The sequence below is a fragment of the Lotus japonicus genome, chromosome 2 (genome assembly GCF_012489685.1).
Source record: "Lotus japonicus ecotype B-129 chromosome 2, LjGifu_v1.2".
In the NCBI taxonomy this organism is placed as follows: domain Eukaryota; kingdom Viridiplantae; phylum Streptophyta; class Magnoliopsida; order Fabales; family Fabaceae; genus Lotus; species Lotus japonicus.
This window is the reverse complement of record NC_080042.1, coordinates 70602951-70621877: the sequence shown is the minus strand read 5'-3', so window position 1 is coordinate 70621877 and position 18927 is coordinate 70602951. Positions and strand designations below refer to the sequence as shown.

Sequence of the window (18927 nt, the reverse complement as noted above, 5' to 3'; positions counted from 1 at the left end):
TTCTCATTAAAACCATTTCTTTTTTAACAGTAGCAATCACATAGGATTCTGATAAGTAGGCCTAAATAAGTGTTTTTCTTTTAATAATCTGAGGCTTGACTTTGGCCATAGTGTGCAAGGCAGAACAAAGGTGGGTGCATAGGGGCATGGAAGAAGGTTAAAGCGAGAGTGCGGCTTTAATTTGAATAAAAAGATTTTCTTTGTGCAGCATCTTAGCCATTGAAAAGATTTTTCTTTTACAAGTGTAAGGAAACTTTTGGCTAATTAGCTAAACATTTTGACCCCTGCATGGTGTTAACACGCTTGTGTTTTGGGAATGGGGCTTAGTGGAGAAAAAATATTGAGTTGAAAATATTCTAGGAGGTCCAAGAAGAGGATAGAAATTGTAAGAAGATGCAATTTAACGCGGAGAGAGAGGAAATCCCTTGACATTTTCTTTAATTATTTGTTGTTTGGCTAATTTTGGGTTAATGGTCAGATTAGTCCCTGAGTTTGTAAGCTGAATTTGATTTTAATCACTCTGAGAAAAAATGATGTTTAGTGGCGGTTAGAAACCGCCAATAATTGTAAAAATAAGTAAATAACCGCCACTGAATGTCATTTTCTTTCAGAGAGACTAAAATAAAATTCGCTTACAACCTCAGGGACTAATTTGACTATTAATCCGCTAAATTATTTTGCAATGAAAATTCAAATTCAAAGAACAAACAAGATATTACAAGTTATACTAAGAGTAAAAACACATTTAAATTATAAAAAAAATTGGAATAAATTGCTACTGATTTTCAAACAAATTCAATATTGCCTTAGAAAAGAGAAAGTGAACACAAGGTACATATTTGGTTGATGGATGCTAGAAGCTACTACGGAATGAAATTGGAGATGTTAATTTAAGAAATTATAATTCTTTGTGCTCACTTCCTGCACAACCCTTGCATACTCGAAGTCATGGTTTGAAGCTATAGGGTAACAAGAGGTTTTAGTTGGATGAGTTGCATATTCGAAGTTATGTTTTGAAACTAGTGAGTAACTAGAAACTTTAGTTGAATGAGTTGCATATATGAAGTCATGTTTTGAAGGTAGTGGGTAACTAGAGATGCTAGTTTGATTTGTTTAAATTTTAAGTTTTTTTTTTCTTTCTTTCTAAATCTCTTTCGGTAAATATGATGTAAAATCACCTTAGCCGTAAGTGACCCACAATTATTTTGACATGTGAACTGAAATTTCCTTAAACACATATCAAAATATTACTTGACCACTTAATCTATAGTGATTTTACTCAATATTGAGTTCCCAATATTTACACAACCTAAAAAATCTTAAAATTTAAACAAATTCAATATGCAGCTATATTTTTTTTGGTGAATGCAATATGCAGCTATTTATCACGAGATTTGACTGCAACTAAGGATAGGAGGTACAGATAATTTGTGACACAAAGAAAGAATGAATCAGAAAAAAAGCTTCCAAAGATTGTGAGAGCAGAGCACAGCATGTTAGAGTATTACACAATTTCATCAAAATTTGCTACATTTGCTAACTAACTCTGAAAGTTTTAGCTGTCAAAAACATTAAACTTGAATTTCAGTAGCCATGTGAAACTAAGAACTTGAACTTTGGCAGCCATGTGAGAGTGCCCAGATGCCTAGCTAGTTTCATATCAGTGAATGACTAAGTGAAACAAACAAGGCTTAGAACTATTAGGTGATAAGATTAAGCTACTTTGGTTCATAACATCAACACTCCAAGTTCACCTAACAGTTAGGTGTTCAGCTAGCAGAGCAAGTAACAACAATAGAACCAACCTAGCTAGCTCAAAAAAAGGAAACAAAAATTGCACACATGACACAAACTAACTACATGTTCTTCAAAAGGTTAAAAATTGCTCAAGTATCGTTACCCGAGAAACCAAAAAAATCATACTTTTGAATGCTCACAAAACAAAGTGTTAACCACTTAACCCTGCTACTGCACATAGAAAGCACACAAACCCAAAACCACACATTGGCCATGGCTCAAGCTCATGAATTGGCAGACAAATTCTGAATAGTACTAAAACCAAAAATACCTAAAACTTCTCATTAATCGGAAAAAAAATTACAAAAAAAACACTACATACTACATAGCCTCTAATCATAGTAAACAAGTAAAATCAAAAGTTCAAAACAAAGACTACCCTAAACTAAAAACAAAACAAAGACAACTTCAAGTGCTACTACTACTTTCTAACTAACTTCTAAATAGTATCAAATTTCCCTCTATACACAGGTTCTTGTATTAGAACTTGAGAGCCAAACACTGAGTACAGAAGAAAACCCCATGATTAAGTAACCACTGCAATTTCTGTTAGTTGAATAAGCTCCTCACACACAAAAGCCACTCATACATGGCACTTGAACACAGTTTCCAAATCTGGAGGAGTGAAGAACTCCCTCACACCACTGAAATTGTTGCACCTCGAAGGTCGTCTCTTCCTCGGCGCTGGAGGGCACCGCAGCTTCTCCGGTATCCTAGCCTCCTTCGCCGTCGGCGTCGTCGAACGCCCTGCCTCCTCCTCCTCCTCTTCAACGCAGTCATTCTCTTTCCCCCTCTGCTTGGTGTTTATCGGCTTCAGAGACCGAACTGAAATTCCAGCAATTACCCATTTCTTGGCTTCAGATTCCAAACCAGTCTCTGCTTGCGCCTTCTTCGAAAACCCCATGTCGAAAATTTTGCAGGTTTTGGTTATGGTTGATGAAAACAGCAAAGAGGAAAAGTGGGTATGGATCAGAATCAATGGAATCAGAGGAAGAAGGAGGAATCAGAGAAAAGGGTTGTTGTTTGAACTTTGTGAGAAGGTGGGAAGGAAGGAGAGGAGAGAAGAAGTAAAAGGGGTTTTGAGTTTGAGTTTGAGTTTTCGTGGGAAAATGGAAAGGAAAATTTTCCGAGAAAGATTAAAAAGAAAGTGAGAGAGAGAGAGAGAGGGGTGGGTGCCCGTGATTTTACGGGCAGAGGGAGAAGATTGGCGCCAAATTTTCAGTGCTTTGGGTTGCAACGGCTCTTTTTCCCGCCTTTGGTTTTGTTGTGTGGATTTCCGGTTTTGCCCTTTGAGTTTTTATTTATTTGTTTAAGTGAATAGTTTTCTAGGGAGTGATGTTGGTGGTGGTGTGGTGTAGACAGTGGGCACGATGACCGGCGCGTGAGAGGGGAGAGAGTGAAGAAGTCATGCGACGTCGTTTAAGCAGCTGATGACGTGTAATTTGAGAACCTTTATTACCTGTGGGCCCCTTTATTATGAATAATTGAATAATATTACGGTGAATTACACCCCTTTCATTTTTTGTGTTTGTTGTGGTACCTTAATTTAAATGAGGGAACCGTACCTTAAATGATGTAAAACCTCTTTATCTCCAATTTTTTTTAACTTCTAAAAGCCTCTAGCACCATCATTCATGAGCATTTTAGTAGATTATCTCATTATCTGGTCGTTCGCCAGACACAAATTTTCATATCTCACCCTTATAGTGGTCAATAACTCTCTTGTTCTTACATCGCATACTTTTCCACTTCCACAACTAGATTCTGACTTAAAAAGAGCTACAACAACCTGCATGACGTCTAAGATTCCAACAAAAGTTAAAAAGTCTAATCTTCTCTCTTTCTCTGTCATTCAATTTCACAATTTCATCTAATCAAGGTACCGTACCCAAAAAAAATTCAGAGTACCACAGAATTTGCCTTCATTTTTTATATAAGCATTACAAACCTTTCATAATTGGATGATATGAAAATAAGTTATGTATAATTATGATGTAGCCCCTCACATATATAATTTTTAAACTATACATTAACATTTTGTTTCCTTTAGGATAATTTTTTGTGTTAAATACATTTTTCTTTCGTTTTGGTATTTGTAATAAAATATAGTTTTCATTTCGCATCGGAGTAAAGTAGTATGCTTATTCCGAAAATAAAAAAATCTGAGCATGCTACACACTTTAGGTCTATAAGCTTGTGCAATGTTATCTTTAAAATCGTTACGAAAGCTATTGCGAATAGGCTTAAGATTATTTTACTTGATCTGATTTGTGAGAGCCAGAGTGCATTTGTTCCAGGGCGGTTGATCACAGATAATGCATTAATTGCACATGAATGCTTTCACTTTATGAAAAAGCGTATTACTGGCCGAAATGGCATCATGGCTCTGAATTGGACATGTCCAAAGCCTATGACCGAATTGAATGGTCCTTTCTGGAAGCAGTTTTACAAAAGATGGGATTCCCAACAAGTTGGGTAAGCTTAATTATGAGTTGTGTTTCAACTGTCTCTTTTTCAATTATGTTGAACGGTAACCCCCAACCTGTGTTCTCCCCAAGAAGAGGATTGAGACAAGGTGACCCGTTGTCACCATATTTATTTATCCTTTGTGGTGAAGTGTTTTCTGCTTTAATTAATAAGGCTGTTATGGCATCTAGCATTCGAGGTATTAAGGTTGCCAGGTCTGCTCCTGTGATATCTCATTTGCTTTTTGCTGATGATAGCATTCTTTTTGCTAGAGCAGAGGTAGCTGAGGCAGAGTGTTTGAAAGACATTCTTACCACCTTTGAGCAAGCTTCTGGGCAAGTTGTCAACCTTGACAAGTCCATGCTTTCCGTTAGCCGAAATGTGCTTGAACCGAGATTTATTGAGCTTAAACAACTATTGGGAGTAAAGGCCGTGGAAAGCTATGATAAGTACTTGGGTCTGCCGACTGTCATTGGTAAGTCTAAGACTCAAATATTTAATTTTGTTAAGGAACGAGTTTGGAAAAAACTTAAGGGGTGGAAGGAAAGTTTTCTTTCAAGGGCAGGAAGGGAGGTTTTAATTAAATCTGTAGCTCAAGCTATCCCTTCTTATGTTATGTCCTGCTTTGTTTTACCTGATGGCCTTTGTGCAAATATTGATGGCATGATTGCCCGTTTTTTCTGGGGTGGCGATGTCACGAAGCGTGGCTTACACTGGACGAGTTGGAAGAATTTGTGTAATAACAAGGTCCAAGGGGGCCTAGGCTTCCGGGATTTTAAATCTTTTAATATTGCTCTTGTGGGGAAGAATTGGTGGAGAATTTACACCAGGCCTGAGTCTTTGCTAGCCAGAATTTATAAATCGGTGTACTTCCGTAATGGTACTATTTGGGGGGTGAAGAGAGGCTATCGCCCAAGCTATGCTTGGTCAAGCATTCTCAAAACAAGCTGGTTATTTGAGAAAAGGGCCATGTTGCGTGTGGGAAATGGTGAGAGCATTGATGTGTGGAAAGATAGGTGGGTGACACAGGGTTCACCTCTGATTTATAGAGAGGATCTAACACATGAGGCAAGGATATCTAAAGTCTCTGACTTGCTTGTTTCTGGACAGGGTCGTTGGAATAGAGATATAGTTGAGGGTGTTTTTCATCCTACTACAGCTAGTGCTATCCTAGCTATTCCGTTGAGTATGGGAGGAGGTCAGGATAATCTCTTTTGGCCAAGCACTGCTGATGGGCATTACACTTCAAAAGTAGGTTATTCAATGATTCGAGAGTTGTTTGTTGAGAAGGAGCCTTCTTCTTCCACTTCTTCTTCTTTGTGCCCGAGCCTATGGAGGAAGTTCTGGGCCAGCCCAGCTATTCCCAGGTACAAAGAGACAGCGTGGCGAGCTATTCGTGGCTTTCTTCCAGTGCGGGACAAGCTTTTTCAGAGACACATGGATGTTGATCCATCTTGCGGGTTCTGTGGCCAGGACATGGAAATGGTGGAGCATATTTTCCTTCGCTGCCCGATTGTTGTAGCTGTCTGGTATGGGTCTCCGCTAGCTTTGCGGGTGAAGAGGTACCCGGCGTTCCATCAGTTTTGGGGAGACATTCTGCGGATTGATGATGAAGAAGTGGTGGCCATGGTCCAGTGTGTGCTATACCAGCTATGGGAGGCTAGGAACCGGAGTTTTTTTAACCAGCAACATGTGAGCATCAATCGGCTTACTCAGAAGGTTGGGGCTCTCGCTAGTGCTGCGATTGGAGTGGTTTCTCATCCCCAGTCGCGTCAGGTGGCTGCTGTTTGGAAGAGGCCAGCATTGGACCAGATCAAGATTAATTGTGATGCATCCTTTCGAGCTCCAACGGATGTGGATCTAGGCATGGTGGCGCGGAACTCGAGTGGGGAGGTCATGACTTCTGCAACATCATCTTCTTGCTCTGTTTTATCGTCTCTTCTTGCTGAAGCTTCATGTCTCCGTTGGGCTATGTCACTAGCTATTGACTTGGGGTTCCGACAAGTGATTTTTGAGGTTGATTGTTTACAACTATTCAAGGCTTGGAGGACAGGAGTAGCTGGGAGGAACTATTTGACTACTATCATTAGTGATTGTCGTAGGCTTAGTTTGCATTTTGATTATGCTATTTTTACTTTTACTAGACGCTCAGGTAATTCTGTGGCGGATTATTTAGCTAGGAACGCTTCCACCTATGACGAATCTGTCTGGGTGGAGGAGGTTCCGCCTGGCGCTATCCGTTTTGTTGACTCTGATTGTTTGGCATCTTTGCCCGCTTAATTTATATCATGCTATTTGAGTTAAAAAAAAAACATAAAGAAATATCTCCATGTCCCGGCCATAGCTTATGAGGCATGCTGACATGATATGTGAGTTGTCCGTTGAGTGATTGAAACCATTTTTTTTTTCTAATTTTAGAGTAACTTAAAACTTAATTAACCTATAAAACTATCTCTCCACCCAAAATTCACCAATTCATAATCTTATTCCTATTATCTGAAAATACATCATTTTACTAAAAAATTCATCACCCGAAAGTGATCTTAAAATTTACTTTTTTTTTAAGGTATTGGTATTTCCAGTTACTCAAACATGCATGAGTATTTTCAGAATTTAAGGATGCATAGAAAACTTTTTCGAGGGATAAAAATCAATCAACCACTATTTTGTAGAGATGCCTCTGTCTTAGTTCTGTTGCTTCTATTTCAATAACGTACGGGGAGAACTTTTAATTTTGTGTGTAGAAAATAAACAGCGAAAAATAAAGAAGAATGTAAAAAATAACTTTTTTTATTCAAGTATGTATAATTGAATATTATAAGGTACATCCAACATTAGTGATTACTCAAATATATATGGTCCTAAATGCAACAACAAAGCTAACAATTCAGATAATTTTAGTGATTATTCAAGCACACATGACAACTTGCTATATATATATATATATTCTAATTGTTATCCCACCAGAATTGCTTTTGAAGATAATCCACTACATTCTTGTCTACTTGAAAAGCCTTGGTGAGAACTTGTGAAGAGATGCTTGGATCAGAGCCAAACACAGCATTAGCAATTGTTGTAACTCCGGGGTTCTGGCTGCTAAGTCCAGCAATAGCAGCAGCATTTCCATAACCAACATTCAATTGGAAGTGAATGAGACCAATTGGGAACACAAACACATCTCCTTTATTGAGCACTTTTGTGATGAGACGGTTTTCTGGGTTGGATGTGACAAAACCAACATACAGAGTGCCCTCCAACACTATTAGGATCTCAGTGCCTCTAGGGTGAAAGTGTGGAGGATTTAAGCCTTTAGGTGCAAAATCAACGCGAGCAAGGGAGATGCCAAGAGTGTTAAGTCCAGGTATCTCAGTGACAGCAACAGGAGTCACTTTGGAACCAAGTGGATTGGATGTGTTTCCCTCTTTCACTGAGAAGAAAAAATCATTTGGAGTAGCACGTGTTGGATCCTTGCAAAACTTTCCATTCACAAACACTGCAATCAAAGTTATAAGACAAATCATGTACTTTTCATATTGTTGGGATGCCAAGTGAGTAAAAAAGTCTTACATTAGAAAAAAGTAAAGTGTTGAACAGTATATATATCAATAAAATGATTCATACACTTAATATCTTAAAGTTTGAGTGAAAAATGTTGTGTTCAAGTTCACTATTGTAATTTTCTCTTAGCCCAATATGCATGTAATATGGACTTATGTTGTAATGTAAAAATAGATTGAGTGATAAATGCACGCTTAGAAGTTGTTCTACAATTTATTCTAAATCAAGAGCTAATTGTGGGGAAAAACATCATTGAGTAGCTTCTGGTTCAGAATTGATTTTGAGAAAAGAGAAACTGAACAAAACGTGCTAAAAGTACATTATACGTACCACCGCTTTTGGTGTCATTGATAGCCACACAAAAGTCCTGCAGAGGGCTAGGATCAAAGGCAGAGGAAGAAGATGTTAAAGCCAATAAGGCAGCAAGGATCAAGAAACCAGCCTTCATATTGTTATGTTTTAGTAACTCTTTTGTTGTATAATTGCTGGTGTACGTTTGTTTATGAGGGGTGAGAACTTAGAAATGCTAACAAGATCTATTTATAAGTAGGAGGCATTGAACTAGTCCATGTTTTTTACTTATACAATAGTACATTAAAAGACCTAGTAATAAGTCTTAGTTAATACGGTTCCTAATAAATTTTTAATTAGTTGGACATCGGATCAATTTTTCTTCAACAACTGCAGAGGCTACCTATTATTCTTCCTTTCTCAACATTAATTACCTGATACACGGAACATTTTTATAACTTGTCTGATCAAATCAACTGATTGATGTAGTCAATTAACTAAAGATTAGTTGTTTGGATTTATAATTGGTGAGTCCTAATTGAACATGAAGCTTGTTAATGTTAGAAGTTGAATCTCTCTCTTCTCATATAATAAACGTCACATTATGGTGGTAAAGAGTTAAGTAAGAGAGTTATCTTCTCACTTTGCGCTCTTCATCCAACTCCCAAACATATATATATATATATATATAACTCTTCATCCTGCAAGAGTATTTGAATGTGCCGAATGTAACACATTATTTGAAGAATATTTAATTTTTGTTGACTTACGAATAACTTTTTATGGTATATAATGCTTGTGACTCATACTATTGAATGTTGACCGTTGATCATGTCCATATAGGAAGAGTGCAAAAGAAGGAAGAGTACAAGAGAAGGAAGAGGCAACGTTTCTTTCTCCTATCTTTATATAAAACTATAACATTTCAGCCTTGATGCTACAAAGTGATCAAGTGCACCAAAATGAAGAGAAACAGTAGCAGCAGAGGACTAGTAAACATGAAGAAAAAGACCCTCAATCTGCCTGAAGAATTGATAATTCAGATCCTGTTGAGGCTGCCAGTAAAGTCCCTTGTGCGCTTCAAGTGCGTGTGTAAGTCATGGCTTTCACTAATCTCTGATCCCCACTTTGCAGAATCAAATTTTAAACTTGCTGCCACCACACCCACCCACAGGCTCTTGTTCATAGCAAATTCTGCTCCGGAAACTCAATCTATAGACTTAGATCATGATGCAATGTCTCTTAATTCTTCTGCTTCCACTACGATAAAACTTAATTTTCTGCAGCTTCCTCCATCATCTTATTTTAGTCTTAGCATTGTTGGTTCGTGTAGAGGGTTTCTGCTTCTGAATTGTAACACAAATCTATTTCTTTGGAATCCATCCACCGGTGTTCACAATCAAATACTTTGTTCACCTATTGCATCCAATGTGAATGCCTTCCTATATGGTTTTGGGTATGACCCGTCACAAGATGACTATTTGGTTGCTCTAGCATCATATGAAAGAAATACAACTGATTTTTTGACCCATTTGGAGTTTTTCTCATTGAGAGCTAATACATGGAAAGAAATTGAGGATACTCATTTGCCTTATATGAATGCTGGTTTTTATTGGAACGGTGGTGGTGGTGATCCTAAAGTAGGGTCGCTCTTGAATAATTCTATTCATTGGGTGGCTTTTCATCATGATACATTGGTGGATCTTATTGTTGCATTTGATTTAATTGAAAAGAGAGTTTCTGAGATACCTCTGCCAGATGATTTTGAGCATGAACCAATAGATTATGATTTGTGGGTATTTAGAGGGCTTCTAAGTCTGTGGGTTCATCCGGAAGAGGACGATACAGTTAATATATGGGTGATGGAGAGGTACAAAGTTCAGTCATCTTGGGTTATTACTCTTGTTGTATCTTTTGGTGAAATTCCCACTCAATACTTTTCCCCAATATGCTCTACGAAAAATGGTGACATTGTTGGAACAGATGGTGATAAAGGACTGGTGAAGTATAATGACAAAGGACAGCTACTAGAGCATCACTCTTATGATGAATATCCTTATGTTTCCCTAGTCATGTATACAGAGTCTCTGCTTTCACTCCCTGTTGTTGGTGATTGAGAACTAGCACTAGCAAGCTGAAAATGTGTGACAAGAACAAACAAGAAGAATGCGGTTGTGTAATATCATGTATGCCTTTTTAGAATGAGGTTTCTCTTTTTATTTGCATTATTGTGATATACAATATTGATGAAATTTAAGTTTTCTTAACTTTTTTTTTTAAATAACTTTTAAGTTTTCCTAATGGTTGACTCTGAATCTTCAAATAAGCCCCACAACCAACTCTTGAAGGGTGCTGGAACCCTTCTTTCGAGCACACACATCGGCGGATGGTGATCGATCCATCATTCCTAGAACCAAACACTTGACCAATTATGACTCCAAAACTCACATATGCTTCATATGCATGATAAAACTGGTAGACTTCATATGCTGAACTAAACTCTTGACCTAGAAATGGTTCAAACTTATAGTCATCTCCTTCTTTTCTCAAGCATTTGAAATTAATAATGTCCTCACCACTGCGTCTCTTGCCCACTTCCTCGTCATTGTTCCACTCACACTCCAGTCTTTCGCTCAACTTTTGTGCGCCACCCCATTATTGTCGCCCAATTTCTGCATGTCGCTCCACTGTCGCGCCATCCCATTGCATCCATTATCTTACGCTAGATCTGTTTGTATGCCGATCTGATTTTTTTTATAAGCCATCTAATTTTTGTAAGTTATATTTCACATGACATATTTTGAATGCTAATTTGTATGAGTTATAGTTTACTAGATTTTGTTTGTTTTGTTTGTAATAGACGCATCGTATAGATATGGATTTGTTTGCCAAAGTGGAATTCAGGATTAAGGGCTACGACAAGGGTGACTTAGTACAGGTGCTATTGTTATTCGAATCTAATTTCTGGTTTTTAGTTTGCTTAATAGATCTTATGTTGATTTATATGAATTCTATTTTGCTAGGTTGTGTTTCTATATTATGAATTAGTTTGCTTAAGTGGAACAAAGGATATAATCTTATCCTTGGACGGCAACACAACGAGCTCCAAATGATTTGATTATAGAAATATACTCGCACTATACAAAAATAGATAATATGCAATATATGGAAAGAGATTAGAGCTAAAGCATAAGCTAAGCTAAGGAAATGAAATCTTATCAAGAAGGATCAAATCCACATCAGAGACAAGGCTTTATCAACTTCAGCTCCTTCATGATGATTTTTTCTTCTTGTTCTTCACCCTCCGACATCACTTCATCGCACCATTTCCTCATTTATCCCTCTAAGCGATTCTTCATTCTTTTCAACCTCTTCCATTTTCATGATGAAGGTGTTGTTGTTGCTCCTCCGGGATCTCTAGATTGACCGGTTCTTGATTCTCATCAACCATTCTTGAAATGCATGCGGAGGTTCTCTCGAGATCTTAACTTTTGTTTGGTTACTACTCTTGAAAAATGGTTTTGGTTGTCGTGGTAGTGTGAACATCTTGTGGAAAATTAAGGAGTGAAGTTTTGTTAATGAGGTGTGTAAATAACCTGATGATGGTTTAGACATTCCAACACAATATGACTCTTGAGTCATGAGTATGCACAACCAAGGAAGAAGTACTATTAATTGGTTATGATGAAATCCGTCTTTGCGACAAAGCCTCGTTGAAGAGAAATAAAACTATATTTAATAATAAATTAATAATCCACTCACACTGTATTCTCTCTCACACCCCATGAAAGAGATGTAAATAAATGACAAGGAATGAGAGATATGAGGATAGAAAAAATTTCACACTCTATTTTAATTTTCAAGAGTAAATTGAGTGGGGAAAAAGGAGATAAGAAGAACAAAGTAAAAGATGTTATGGACTATACAATTGAAAAAAAGATAGATAGAAAGTGAACTGTACATGAAGAGAAAGTGTGAATAATTGTAACTTGAGATATGATGTGAGGTGATATAAAAAGTACATAGAAATGGGAAGAAGTGGAATTGAAACTGAATAAATAGTTAAGTGTGTATATTTCAAAATCCTAAATCATTTGCAAGAATCAAAGGGCTCAAATTAAAGCTTGTTAGGATGTAAGAGACGAGGAAGATGCATGGTTGAACATAAGAGGAAAGAATAAAAGAGGAAATATAAATTTTTTGGTACATCGGAAAAATAGATTGCATCCTCCAAGGATTCATCTCTAGACCTTCCCCATCCAACTCACATGTTAGGAAGAAAATGGGATGATTTTAAAATTATTCAAAATCGAGGAAAAATGAAAAGAGAATAAAAAGAAAAATGAGAGAATAAAATATGTAAATTCAACATTTGCTACACTAAAAAATAGAGTAAAATTACCTACCATGCAAAGTGCGCATTGTAAATTTAGTTATTTATTAGTTTGTGTGGGCTGCAATCAGTTAGATTTTTTTTGGACAAAACATACCAATTCATGCTTTGTGTAACATCCCCATTTAAAAATAATGATAATAATAATAATAGCTTTCAAAAGATTATGTAAAGCCTTAACATTAAATTAATTAAATAGTTATATTTTTAGGTCTTGAAAGTTAGCTCAACATGATACAATTTTTTAATTAATTAAAAATAAGTAAGAAACCCTTTAATTAAATTACAAAATATTAAATATCTAAATATGTTAAATATTAATATGAAAAAAAATATGTTTAGTGTGTAAATTATCTTTGATTAGAATATTACATTTTACCTTATAAAAGGCCACGTTTGTGACATGTAATGGGTTCATAGAGAAAGATCTAGTTTTGTAAAATATCTTTGATTAAAATAATATTAGTTTAAAAGAAAACCTTAACTTTAATAGATAAATAAATTCACATTAATATACCTCATTCACATAAGAGATATAGGAATAAAAGAGAAATAAGTGAAAAATATAATAGATGGAAGAGGAAGTATACTATGCAGTATGCACCATATAGCTCTATGAAACTAATGAACCACGTGGGTGTGGTAAATATGAATCTTTAGACAATTATCTTGCCTCTTAGGCTACGTGGGTAGCTTAGCATGGTTTACAAGATAAAAATCTTTGATTTAAGTAAAAGAAAATGATGAGATGCCACGTGGATGGACGGGTGTGACTTATAATCATTAGTTTAGAAAAATATCTCTAGATAAATTGTTGAAGAAGGAAACGTGGACTTAGTGCATGATTTGAAATTTGCCTATAAATAGGCTTAAGAAGGAGGGGGATATACCATCAGCAACCTCACAAGAATATTGGTGTGTGAGTGCAATGAGAGATGAGAGAAAACAAATAATAGATATCAAGTTGGTTAAAAAGTAATGAGAGAGAGAGTCACGTAAAAGAAAGAAAATGAGAGTTAAGGAAGAAGAAAAGAAGAAGGAGGGGGAAAAGATGAAAGAAAGGGGAAGATAAATTATAAGGTGATAACTATATCTACTCCTTTTAATTAAATCTACTCTATAATTTTATAAGTATGTCTAGCCATTTTTAATTATGTATATTCAACTTTAATTTTATGATTACATATACTCTCTTTTATCCATGTCAATTTTATTTAACTTTGTCTACCTTATAATTACTATTTTGATCTATTTATTCTCTTTTGTTAGTGAATATAACTTGTTGTTATATTTCTATGCCTTTAAATGGTTGGCTCTACCGCCTCTCTCTGATTACTTTAAAGTTAAGTTTATTACTATTTAATTGTTTTACCTGAAATGAAAATGGTCATAGACGATTTCTCCGTTGTTTTAGTTTCATATTTTAAACTTTGTATTTTCCTAATTTGACTTATATGATATCATTTAAGAGATCATGTAACATTGCGGGGCAAACTTGGTGACATTAAGATAACCAGTATAGGTAAATCTCGAATGTTATTTAAGAACAATACTGCAGGGTAAACCTAGATACTCAAAGGTCGTTCCAGTGGAAAGGCAAATTCTGGGTGTTAAGACTTAAGTATAAAATGTTTAATTAAAACACTTTAAGTGAAATGATCCTCCAGCAGTTGAGGTGATCTAGTTGCATAGTTCCTGGAACACAGGTTCCTAGGCAAGGGGACGCCCTTGCATTCGGATAGAGCTCTAAGCCGCAGTTGGAATATGCAAAAGTGGTCGAAGGGCCAAGAAAAACAAGTGATAACAATGAATTAAAGAATGACCTTTAATTTGAAAGAGATTTAACTATGTTATTTTCATTGGTGAAGCTAGTAGTTATTTTTGAAATGTTTACCGCTGATATAACTACTTAATTTACGTTTATGTAAGTTTTTCTTGTTTTTGGAGTGGATATTGTTATCACTGAGAATTGTAAAATTCTCATTCCTTTACTTTCATGTTTTTTTTTTTTCAGAAAAAGAAAGCAACTTGCTTGAGACATTCCAGATAGTAGACGGGAGTATGTGTCATGTACGCAGGATCATATGTAGTTAGTTAGAGACACGTCAGGTAGTCGGATCATGGTCACAATATAGGTCCCACGTGTATAAGGAGTCCTTAAATTATTTTCATGACTCTGATAATGTAGTTTTGAAAGAATTATTAAAAATAAATTTATTTGTCCACTCAATTTTTAGTATTTAAGTATTTCAACACAATTATGATTCTTTCTTTTTACACGTCAATTTAAATATATGTTACTTTATAGTGTATAAAATTAGGGGTGTTATACTTTGGGAAGGGGTTCTTACGTAAACCCACTTGACGATTTAAGTGATCCATTCAGGATAGGCCCATATAAGGAAGGAGATAGGGTTATCTCGATTGTTCTCCTTCGTGGTCATGAAAACTTACGGCGCTGCAACTCTCTCCTAAGGAGAGTGAGACATACAGTGAAAGCCCTTATCTATACACTATTGCAAGATTCAGAGATCAAAGCAAGACGACTTTCGACGTAGATCCCCCACATTTTCAATTCTCTACAGGTGCAAAATCAGATTTTATATATTTGGTTTTCTATAATCATATATGAATTATCATTTAGATCTTGCATTTGGTATCACAGACATTATGTATGACTTTTAGACTCAAATTTGTTATTTGATGGCCCCAAATTCTTTTAGAATCAATTTATTCAGGTAGATCTTGCATGAGTGGTTTATCCTGATATTTATTCTTATAGTGATTACAATTTAGGGTAGCCGCCTTTCAAATTGCTTTCCTGATCAATGCTCGGATACTTTTCTTAGGGTAGGAGTGGGTGGTGGTGGGTGCTTTAGGGTTTTTGATTTTTGGTTATGGGGAATTCTCTTCTTTGCCTGACTTTGGGGGTTATTCTTTGCTAGGTCGGGTTGTTTTGGGTTTTGCTGATTTTTATCCATTTTGGATGAGGGTTGTATATCTCTGACAATCTTATCCTCATCAATATAATATTTTGCGTTCGAAAAAAAATAACAATTATAATTTAAGTGAATAGAAATCACATTTACAAAATTAAGAATCAAGATGGCAAAGAAAGTTACCCTTGGAACTATGAATTCATGTGAGTGATTTTCCTCAAAGTTGTAATTATGATCACTCATTCTTGTGACTTATTGATGGTTTGTACGTCCTTAGAAAATGTTAGGAGAATCTAGAAAGATCATGTTTGATGTATATGGATTTGTTTTCTTTTGACTAGCATGAAGTATATGTTTTGGAGATGCTTGATTCAAGGTTAAATTAGTTATCTAGAGTGTAACATAATATTGTTAAACTTGTTGAGATTGTCATTCTAGTAACCCACACATTTTATGGCATTTATCATATTTTTTCCAAGCGTTGTTGGATATTTCTTTTATGGAAATATGGAGTTAACATATCATACAATATATTATTTTGATAACTGAGATAATTTTTGACAATGCTTTTAAAAGATCAATACTATTGAATGTTGATTGTTGATCATGTCCATATAGGAAGATTGAAGAGGCAACGTTGCTTTATCCTATCTCTATATAAAGTTATAACATTTCAGACTTGAAGCTACAAAGTCATCAAGTGCACCAAAATGATGAGAAACAGTAGCAGCAATGGACTAGTAAACATGAATAAAAGGACCCTCAATCTGCCTGAGGAATTGATAATTCAGATATTGTTGAGGCTGCCAGTAAAGTCCATTGTGCGTTTCAAATGCGTTTGTAAGTCATGGCTTTCACTCATCTCTGATCCCCACTTTGCAGAATCAAATTTTAAACTTGCTGCCACCACACCCACCCACAAGCTTTTGTTCATAGCAAATTCTGCTCCAGGAACTCGATCTGTAGACTTAGATCATGATGCACTGTCTCTTAATTCTTCTGCTTCCACTACAGTAAAACTTAATTTTCTGCAGCTTCCTCCATCATCTTATTCTAGTCTTGGCATTGTTGGTTCGTGTAGAGGGTTTCTGCTTCTGCATTGTAACGCAAATATATTTCTTTGGAATCCATCCACCGGTGTTCACAATCAAATACCTTGTTCACCTATTGCATCCAATGTGCATGCCTACCTATATGGTTTTGGGTATGACCCATCACAAGATGACTATTTGGTTGTTCTAGCATCCTATGAAAGAAACACAGCTGATTTGTTAAAACATTTGGAGTTTTTCTCATTGAGAGCTAATGTATGGAAAGAAATCAAGGATACCCATTATATGAATGCCGGTTTTTATTGGAACGGATGTGATCCTAGAGTTGGGTCGCTCTTGAATAATGCTATTCATTGGGTGGCTTTTCATCATGATACAGTGGTGAATCATATTATTGCATTTGATTTAATTGAAAGGAGAGTTTCTGAGATACCACTGCCAGATGATTTTGAGCAGGAAGCAATAAATTATGAATTGTGGGTATTTAGAGGGCTTCTAAGTCTGTGGGTTCATCATGAAGAGGATGATACAGTTAATATATGGGTGATGGAGAGGTACAAAGTGCAGTCATCTTGGGTTATTACTCTTGTTGTATCTTTTAGTGAAATTCCCACTCAATACTTTTCCCCAATATGCTCTACAAAAAGTGGTGACATTGTTGGAACAGATGGTGATAAAGGACTGGTGAAGTATAATGACAAAGGACAGCTACTAGAGCATCACTCTTATGATGAATATCCTTATGTTTCCCTGACCATGTATACAGAGTCTCTGCTTTCACTCCCTGTTATTGGTGGTAGAGAACTAGCAAGCTGAAAATGTGTGACAAGAACAAACAAGAAGAATGCAGTTGTGTAATATCATGTATGCCTTTTAGAATGATGTTTCTCTTTTTATTTGCATTATTGTGATATACAATATTGATGAAATTTAAGTTTTCTTAGCTTTTTTTAAAAGAACTTTTAAGTTTTCCTGATGGTTGACTCTTAATCTTCAAATTAGCCCCACAACCAACTCTTAAAGGGTGCAGAATGTAATCGATCCATCATTCCTAGAACAAAACACTTGACCAATTCAGACTCCAAAACCACATATGTTGCATATGCATGATAAAACTTGTAGACCTTATGAGTTGAACTAAACTCTTGACCAAGAAATGGTTCAAACTTAGATTGTCCATCATGTCCTTCTTTCCTCAAGCATTTGAATTTAATATTGTCCTCACCACTGCGTCTTTTCCCAACTTCCTCGTCATTGTACCACTTCCACTCTAGTCTGTCGCCCAATTTTTGTGTGTCAGCCCACTATTGTCGCTCAATTTCTGCATGCCGCTCCACTGTCGTGCTCCCATTGCATCCACTATCTTACGCTAGATCTGTTGGTATGCCGATTTGATATTTTTTTATAAGCCATCTAATTTGTAAGTTATATTTCACATGACATATTTTGAATGCTAATTTGTATGAGCTTTATTTTACTAGATATGTTTGTTTTGTTTTTAATAGACGCATCATATAGATATGAATTTGTTTGCCAAAGTGGTATTCAGGATTAAGGGCTACGACAAGGGCGACTTAGCATAAGTGCGATTGGTATTCGAATCTAATTTGTGGTTTTAAGTTTGCTTAATAGATTCTAATGTTGATGTATATGAATTCTATTTTTCTAGGTTGTGTTTCTATATGATGAATTAGTTTGCTAAAGGGGAATGAAGGATACAATATCATCCTAGGACGACAACACAACGAGCTCCAAATGATTTGACTATAGAAATATACTCGCACTATACAAAAATGGATAATATGCTATATATGAAAAAATTATTAGAGTCAACACATAAGCTAAGCTAAGGTAAGAAAAGCAAATCTTATCAAGAAAGGATCAAATCCATACCAGAGACAAGGCTTTATCAACTTCATCTCCTTCATGATGATTTTTTCTTCTTGTTCTTCACCCCGCGACATCACTTCATCGCACCATTTCCTCATTTATCCCTCTAAGCGATTCTTCATTCTTCTTTACCTCTTCCATTTTCATGATGCAGGTGCCGTTGTTGCTCCTCCGGTTTCTCTAGAATGACCGGTTCTTGATTCTCATCAACCATTTTTGAAATGCCTGCGGAGGTTCGGTTGAACTCTTAATTTTTGTTTGATTACTACTTTGGAAAAATGGTTTTGGATGTCGTGGTAGTGTGAAAATCTTGTGGAAAATTATGGAGTGAAGTTTTGTGAATAAAGTGTGTAAATAACTTGATGATGGTTTAGACATTCCAACACAAATTGACTCTTGAGTCATCAGCATGCACAACCAAGGAAGAACTATTAATTGGCTATGATGAAATCCGTATTTGCGACAAAGCCTTGTTGGTGTGAAATGTGCATGGGGATCTTATGAGTGTCTTAAATCTTATGTGGTAGTCTGGACCTACAAA

General features: G+C 36.0%; 4 protein-coding genes across 4 annotated transcripts; 2 read left to right on the top strand and 2 right to left on the bottom strand.

The window, feature by feature from the left end:
• Nucleotides 1-2047: 2047 nt before the first annotated feature.
• On the bottom strand, nt 2048-2927 carry LOC130735615 (cyclin-dependent protein kinase inhibitor SMR6-like). The gene has a single exon (XM_057587545.1). It carries the CDS (start codon nt 2699-2701, stop codon nt 2381-2383), a length of 321 nt encoding a protein of 106 aa, XP_057443528.1. The 5' UTR covers nt 2702-2927; the 3' UTR covers nt 2048-2380.
• A 4144-nt stretch (nt 2928-7071) lies between these two features.
• Nucleotides 7072-8339, bottom strand: LOC130735614 (putative germin-like protein 2-1). The gene is made up of 2 exons (XM_057587544.1): nt 8152-8339; nt 7072-7756 (listed from the first exon to the last, which is right to left on the bottom strand). Exons 1-2 carry the CDS (start codon nt 8267-8269, stop codon nt 7212-7214), a joined length of 663 nt encoding a protein of 220 aa, XP_057443527.1. The 5' UTR covers nt 8270-8339; the 3' UTR covers nt 7072-7211.
• Nucleotides 8340-8948: 609 nt separating this feature from the next.
• On the top strand, nt 8949-10318 carry LOC130735613 (F-box/kelch-repeat protein At3g06240-like). The gene has a single exon (XM_057587543.1). The coding sequence runs from the start codon at nt 9075-9077 to the stop codon at nt 10227-10229; it is 1155 nt and encodes a 384-aa protein (XP_057443526.1). The 5' UTR covers nt 8949-9074; the 3' UTR covers nt 10230-10318.
• Nucleotides 10319-16067: 5749 nt separating this feature from the next.
• On the top strand, nt 16068-17334 carry LOC130735612 (F-box/kelch-repeat protein At3g23880-like). Its single transcript, XM_057587542.1, has one exon. The coding sequence runs from the start codon at nt 16155-16157 to the stop codon at nt 17310-17312; it is 1158 nt and encodes a 385-aa protein (XP_057443525.1). The 5' UTR covers nt 16068-16154; the 3' UTR covers nt 17313-17334.
• The last annotated feature ends 1593 nt before the right edge of the window (nt 17335-18927 follow it).

What these genes read in the sequence shown, in the direction of transcription:
- LOC130735615 (XM_057587545.1), bottom strand. Translation starts at nt 2,701, where the DNA reads ATGGGGTTTTCGAAGAAGGCGCAAGCAGAGACTGGTTTGGAATCTGAA.
- LOC130735614 (XM_057587544.1), bottom strand. Translation starts at nt 8,269, where the DNA reads ATGAAGGCTGGTTTCTTGATCCTTGCTGCCTTATTGGCTTTAACATCT. An exon ending in CAATGACACCAAAAGCGGTG is followed by an intron (nt 7,757 to 8,151) that starts GTACGTATAATG and finishes CTTTGATTGCAG; the next exon opens with TGTTTGTGAATGGAAAGTTT.
- LOC130735613 (XM_057587543.1), top strand. Translation starts at nt 9,075, where the DNA reads ATGAAGAGAAACAGTAGCAGCAGAGGACTAGTAAACATGAAGAAAAAG.
- LOC130735612 (XM_057587542.1), top strand. Translation starts at nt 16,155, where the DNA reads ATGATGAGAAACAGTAGCAGCAATGGACTAGTAAACATGAATAAAAGG.